The sequence below is a fragment of the Pelecanus crispus genome, chromosome 7 (genome assembly GCF_030463565.1).
Source record: "Pelecanus crispus isolate bPelCri1 chromosome 7, bPelCri1.pri, whole genome shotgun sequence".
NCBI lineage: Eukaryota > Metazoa > Chordata > Aves > Pelecaniformes > Pelecanidae > Pelecanus > Pelecanus crispus.
Window position 1 is genome coordinate 23,169,853 of NC_134649.1, and position 6,835 is coordinate 23,176,687.

The window sequence follows — 6,835 nt, forward strand, 5'->3', positions numbered from 1 at the left end:
CCTAATTCCCTCAGGTACTGGATACCCTTCTCTACAGTGGTCCATTTGCCTGGGCAGTATAAAACATCCTCCTTGAAGGGATACCTTTCCTTCACGCTTGACAGAAGTCGCCTCCAGAGGCTGAGCATTTTTGCCCCTTTTCCAATTGCTTTGTCAATGCCCCCTTCCCTGGAAAGGGATCTCAGCTGCTTGGCTTCCCTACCCTCTAAATCCAGGCTACTGGCCCCGTTATCCCAGCATCGGAGCAGCCAGGTGATGATGTGCTCGCCTGGATGACGACCGAAATATTTTCGCATATCTTGCAGCTCACTCAGGGATAGGGATCGGGTGGTCACCATCTCATTTATGGGTTCTTCCTCCTCTGGTTCTCGTGATGGCCCTGGTTCATCTTCATCCCTTACTAAATGAACTGATTTCCTCGTGTATTTCTTCTTCTGTATAGGGGCAACTGATACCGGTGCAGGTTGGTTCTCTGGTTTAGCCGCAGTGCCTGCCACTGGGGTTGGAGTGGCTGCAGTACCTGTGGTGGGTGTTGGAGTAGCCACAGTGCCTGTGGTGGGTGTTGGAGTAGCTGCAGTGCTTGTGGCTGTGGTTGGAGTAGCCACAGTGGCCTGTTGTTTTGTCATCAGATCCAGAGACCCTCTCTTTCCCTTGAGGGTACTGAATAGTGTTGAACAGGGCTCTATAAGCATGGGCCAGTCCCCAGCATGTTGCAATGAGTTGTGTCTCTTTGGAGTTGCCAGGGTGAGAACATACTTCTTCCAAACACTTTACTAGTTCTTCAGGATTCTGCACTTGTTCAGGGGTGAAGTTCCAAAACACTGGAGGTCCCCACTGCCCTAGGTACTTGCGCATACGATCCCACACACCCTGCCACTCATAACTATCCAGCCTTGGGGTAGATCTCTGGATGGTATTTTTAAACTGCTTACTGACCTTTATCAAAACGGAAACAACATTCCCAAGAATTATCAATAGAAGTATCTTAACTGCCCAGGGGTGTTCAAGATACAGGAAAGTTGTTGTAACGAAGGAGGAAACATCATAGAAGAAAGCAGCAAAGGTGCCATTCTGTATTTCCTCCACAACAAGCCTCTCAGAGTAAGAAGTATAATTGCTAACTCTCTCTATGAGGTAGTACCCGAAGTACAGTAGTGACTTCTGTATGAAACCCAAATACCAAAGAATGCTCAAGGTCAGGGCTTTGATAAGGAGCCTCCCAAGCAAAAGATCATGAATCACTGCAGAGCATAGCACACTATACAAACTGACAGCAAGCTTTAACGCGTGCTGCAAAAAAAAGAACATGGTGCAGATCAGAAGAACTAATATCGTGACCGGCAACTGTTAACAGACTCCTTAATACACTCTGATTAATCTGTTGTTATCTCAAGCCCCACGTTGGGCGCCAAAAAGGACTGTCGTGGTTTAGCCCCAGCCAGCAACTAAGCACCACGCAGCCGCTCGCTCACTCCCCCTACCCCGATGGGATGGGGGAGAGAATTGGAGGAGTAAGAGTGAGAAACACTCCTGGGCTGAGATAAGAACAGTTTAATAATTGAAATAAAGTAAAATAGTAATGCTAATAGTAACAGTATAATAATGATAATAATAATAATGATACACGAAGCAAGTGATGCACAATGCAATTGCTCACCACCCACCGACCGATACCCAGACAGTTCCCGAGCAGCGATCGCTGCTCCCCGGCCAACCCCCCCCAGTTTATATACTGAGCATGACGTCATATGGTATGGAATAGCCCTTTGGTCAGTTTGGATCAATTATTCTGGCTGTGCCCCCTCCCAGTTTCTTGTGCGCCTGGCAGAGCATGGGAAGCTGAAAAAGTCCTTGACTAGCATAAGCAGTACTCAGCAACAACTAAAAACATCAGCATGTTATCAACATTCTTCTCCTACTAAATCCAAAACACAGCACTATGCCTGCTGCTAGGAAGAAAATTAACTCTATCCCAGCCGAAACCAGGACACAGACATACTGGCTGAGAGTTTTCCCGCCTTTATATTTAAAAAAAAAAAAATCTATTTAAAGCAGGTGGACCAGTAGCTTTCCCTGTTTGTCCCCTTTCTCTTAACTACAAAGTCACCAGCTCCACTTCCCCATCCAGCCATTGCTCCCTGCTCTCCATACAGCTGAGGCCATACCAACTAGAAGCAACACCATCTTCAGCCCTTGTCCACCTCCAACACCAAGTTTTCCCAGTATCCCAGCAGCAGAAACCATACTCAGCATCAGCATCCACAAAAATCCCAGAATAAGGAGCTGCTGTTGTGTCCTTCAGGAGGCAGGGCCTCCTCACCCAGGCTGCAACAATTCACACCAACAAGCCCAAGACAGAGCTCCTGTTATCACATCCTCCAGTATCACCCCCCCTAAGAAGGAGCAAACAGGACTTCTAGAGCCAGGAATCCATTTAGCATCTGTTAGCAGCATCAATTCTTCCCTCATTTGCCTGAAAATAGGAGCCATACCTTGTCTGCAGCCAGTATTTAGGATTCCTTGCTGTCAGGCACAGCATTGCATGCTAAGCATACAACATACAGGGAGCTTCAACAGCAGTGCTGGGCATTTGGAAAGTCCTCCTGCAGAGAGGCACCTTCCATCCTCAAGTGTTGTGGTCTGGGAGATGCTTTCAGGTGGCAACAGCTCTCCACATCTTTGGTCCCAGCACTAGTTCATTAGTGGCTTCCCAAGAGGTTGTGGCCACCCCAGGAGATGGCTTACCTGAAGGGTGGTGCCCGACCACAGCCCTAACTCCCATCCCATCAGAGCAGCCCCAAGCAAAGGCTGACTGCTGTCCCTCCTCCCCACTGATGCAAGAGGAGGCCAGAAACATTTATCTTTATTAGGGTCAGAGAGTTACAATGACACTCCAGGAGGGCAGCTACATTTTTCTGCACACAAGAAACAGTCCAAGAGCAGTTAAGCTCAGCACAGCGGCTGCTGTGAGCATGGCAACTTGGACCAGCATAGGAAGTCCTTCAGCAGCACCTGGAAGAGACAAGAGCCACTTACTACACATTTAATGGCTTGTCCCAAAGCTGCCTGCAAGTTCACCTGCTGACAGATGGTGGAAGAAGTCCCACAGACTGTCTTTTGGTGATTATACTAGAAAAATCTCTGTCCAGGTGTGAAATCATGACTAGATCAACCTGGAGTCACCTTCAGTTGAGACCTGAAGACATAGTCAAGTAAAAAACACATACCAGGTGGGGTCTTCCCTGCTGGTGCAAGACCTCCTGAGGAACTCCATAATCCCTGAGCAGGATCAAGGATTAATAATGGTCCAACAGAGACTTCAGCCTCTGCTGCCCTTGAGGACCCACCTAAGAAGAGATGGACGTGAATGAGTTCACGGGGGAGGTAATTCCTGCTTAGTCTGTATTTCAGAGATTACAGAAAGGTGGACCCTGAAAGAGGAGTTTTCCAGTACTTTTAAATATAAGGATACACAGGCACAGTTACAATGCCCAAGGACATTGGAGAAGAGCTAGGTTTGTCCTTAAGATGATTAAGATGACATTCATTTGCAAAAGATCTTCCAGCATCTTTGCCATCCCAACCTGGAGGGTCACCCTGCCTTGGGGGTACATTTTGGACACAAAGCCCTACCTTGCCTGGAAGAGATGTCTCTCTTCAAGCGCCTCCCTGGCCATCTGGCCAGAGGGTTAATTGTCCAGGAGTATCCTCCATACAGTGGACAGTTGCCAGTCTCACAGCAGCTACAGATGTCTCCAGTACCCTCCACCGGAAACCAACTGAAACAGAATTACCTGTTAAGCCCTCTTCTCCAGGCTGGTCCCCTCCCTACATGCACCAGCTACTCACAGGCTGCTGGCTTTGTTGAAAGAACAGGCCTTGTTCAATGGACTTGGGGCTTGGTCAGCTGGGGAGACCTTCAGGTGGCAGGTGATGTAGATCTGGAAGGGAAATTAAACCAACATCCAAGGTTAATTAAATTTGTTCATGCAGAACAGCACAGCTTCTGAACATGCTGGGGGAGGTGGGATGGGCACCACATTTCACCAAGTTTCTGTCATCTCCTGCAAACTTGAATGCATCAACCATGAACTGCAGTGTTTCCTGCCTTGGCCTTGGAGAGATGAAGGCTGAAGTGGTGTCATCTGATCTCCCATCCACCAAGCACCTAGACAAGGGTCAGAAGTCAGGGACATCCCAGCCAGCTATAGCAGTACCACCCCAGAGAGCACTGCACCCCTTACCCGCTGAGGTCAATCAAGGCATATCGGGGAGAGGAGTTCCTGTCTGGACTCAGAGTAGCAACACAGTCATCCACAAAGAGCCTTAGAGGTACATGGTCCCCAGAAGCAACATCAGCCTGGAGGTGCAGGCTTTCCCCCAGCTGGAAGCCATTGGAGAGTCTTTCAGCACTCCAATCATCTGGAATGCATGTTCAAGGCTACAGGTCACTTCGGAGAAATGCACTTTGCCCTCCCTTACACATTTAAACAAGGAGCAACCTCCCCCAGTACTCCTGCAAGATTTATTTTAGCCCAGATTATAGGTCTGTTTGGGCTCTCAGCATGTGGCCAAGAGCTGGCAGGAGCATGAACCTGAGGGAAATGAGGCTGCCAGGTCTGCACCCACCATTCATGAGGCGCAGGGAGAACATCAGCCTCTCTTCTGCCGACAGAGTGGAGCGGAAGGGAGCCCACGTGGGCCAGACAGCATTGCTGCTCACATTGCTCTTCCTAAATGGAAAAGATGTGCATTAGCAAAGATACCACCACCTACTCAGGTCCATAGGAGTAGAGACACAGTCACATTTGCTCACCTAGGATAATGGCACTCAATAGGAACCACAGCTGCATTAGTCCTTACGATCACCAGGTTGACAGAAGGAGCAGGTTTGTAGGACAAACTTGTTTTGTAGATCAAGGAGTCTGAGGTCATCTGGAAAGGACATTTGAGAGAACTGATAAGTCAGTAAAACAAACCAGTCAAACAGAAGCTCAGCACCATCAGATAGCACAGTCAGTGCTGGGTAGGACACACAGGTCCATCAGCTCTAAAGGCACAGGCTGTCCTCCATGTTCCCAATCCAGTGCATATAGGATGCCATGAAGCTTGTATTGGCACCCAACTCAGGAAAACAAGAGTACCAGCCCTGAAGGAGATCAATCTTGATGACACTGGCACACCAGCAAGTACCCACATCAGGTGGACATGGGCTATAGGACAGTAGATCTGCAAACCTCATCCCCCAGGTGAGATGGGGCACACCAGCTTCAGGCAGCCTTGTCCTCTCCTGCTGAGGAGGTCAGCAAGTCCTTTTCCCTGCTTTCCCAGCAAAAGACACTGTTATTTCAAGTTACATCCAGTTCTCCCACATACTCAGGCATCCAGTTGCATCTGAGTCATAAAACCACTACGAGCCTTGCTTGCTGTTGAGTGTGCATCTCATCTAGGGCTTGAGAATGGTACCCATACTCCAAAAACTAGCTCAGCTGTGGTCACACCACCCCTCACTGGAGAGCTGCTGCAACCAGATGAGCTCCTCCTCACCCCAAGCCCTGTCATCACCTTTACCAGGTCATTTCTAGGATCAAGATCTTTGCCAAGATGAATTAGGTAGTACAGCAGCACATTGCTCTTTAGCAGTTAAGCTGTCCACAATAATTCCCATTTACCCACCCAGTGCTGGTCAAAGCCCAGAGAAGGTCCATTACCTACACAGCATTACCAGAGATAGAGCAGCCCCTCACCCTGGTGTCCCACCTTACCTGCAAGGTGCTGCCACACTCATGCAGCCCAGCCACAAAGGTCACTGTGCTTTCAGCTGCATTCTGGGCCACAGGTAAGCAGGCAGCTGAGCCCAGGGTCAAGTCCACAGCCCTGACCAGGCGTCCCGTGCCAAAGAGATCCCTATGCACTGTGACCACCACCTGTGCCTCCTGGCACTGCACAGCCACAGGGTGCAGTGGGGCAGCAGCCTGAAGCTGGGAGACATCCACCCATGCCCAGGGGAAGGGCTGGGAGAAGGAAGGTGCATGGGGCCAGCTCCAAGAGGAGTCCCCCCGGACCCTCAAGTCCCTCTGAGGAAAACCCCAGGAGCTGTAAGACATTGCTTCAGCCAGTGCCCAGCAGAACAGAGCTACACCCAGACTGCCTCCAGACCCCATCTTGACCTCAACAAAACCAGCTCATAGAGAAAATGCTGCTCAAGAGCCTTTTATACCAGCACTCCCAGCAGCCCCGGCCCTGATGGGGCACACCTGGGGGCTGTAGGCATGGCTCCCACCCAGCTAGGAGCAGCCCAGGGCAATAGGATCCAGCTGGGGCCATCCCTCCCTCTCAGGGCATGGAGGGTGATTTCCCTGGACCTGCATCTAGGAATTGCCCTGGAGAAGTTTGTCCCATGTCCCTCTGTCTTGCCTATTTGGGGTGGCATCAGCCATTGCCACCTCGGTGGCCAACTGACCACAAGCCCTCTGCTCTTGTCCCTTGTACCTGTGCCTGTGTCCTTCTTGCTATGTGAGATGGAGCCAATTTTGGCCACCAGCATGGCAAGGGCTTGGTCAAACTTCCACAAGCATTTGTCCCCTGGTCTCCCCCACATCATCAGCATCAGCACTTCCCCAAAACCCAGGTCCTGGAGCACCACTCAAGGTGGCACGTTCAGAAATGGAGAGGACTTTAACTGCAAAATCCACCTGGGCTCTGGCCCATGTGTGCTCGCAATCTGTCTGTGCTGGATTTCATGGGTATCTGCACTGGGTAATTGTATATGGATTAATGAAGGCATCATAACCAGCTTATTTGCATAGAAAGCAGAGGTACAAAAGCCAGTCTT

At 50.0% G+C, this 6,835-nt stretch overlaps 1 protein-coding gene across 1 annotated transcript; it reads right to left on the reverse strand.

Moving 5' to 3' along the window:
• Positions 1-2,905: 2,905 nt before the first annotated feature.
• LOC104026219 (zona pellucida sperm-binding protein 3) lies at positions 2,906-6,164 on the reverse strand. The gene is made up of 9 exons (XM_009489123.1): positions 5,766-6,164; positions 4,817-4,935; positions 4,630-4,733; positions 4,245-4,422; positions 4,048-4,168; positions 3,850-3,941; positions 3,634-3,779; positions 3,228-3,347; positions 2,906-3,012 (listed from the first exon to the last, which is right to left on the reverse strand). The coding sequence occupies exons 1-9, from the start codon at positions 6,162-6,164 to the stop codon at positions 2,906-2,908; spliced, it is 1,386 nt and encodes a 461-aa protein (XP_009487398.1).
• Positions 6,165-6,835: the final 671 nt, after the last annotated feature.

Bases quoted from the DNA above. Each gene is read 5' to 3' on its own strand.
- LOC104026219 (XM_009489123.1), bottom strand. From the start codon at position 6,164: ATGGGGTCTGGAGGCAGTCTGGGTGTAGCTCTGTTCTGCTGGGCACTG. The intron at 4,734-4,816 runs GTGAGCAAATGT...TTTTCCATTTAG, and splicing joins ATTGAGTGCCATTATCCTAG to GAAGAGCAATGTGAGCAGCA. The intron at 3,013-3,227 runs GTATGTGTTTTT...TGTCTCTTCCAG, and splicing joins AGCAGGGAAGACCCCACCTG to GTGCTGCTGAAGGACTTCCT.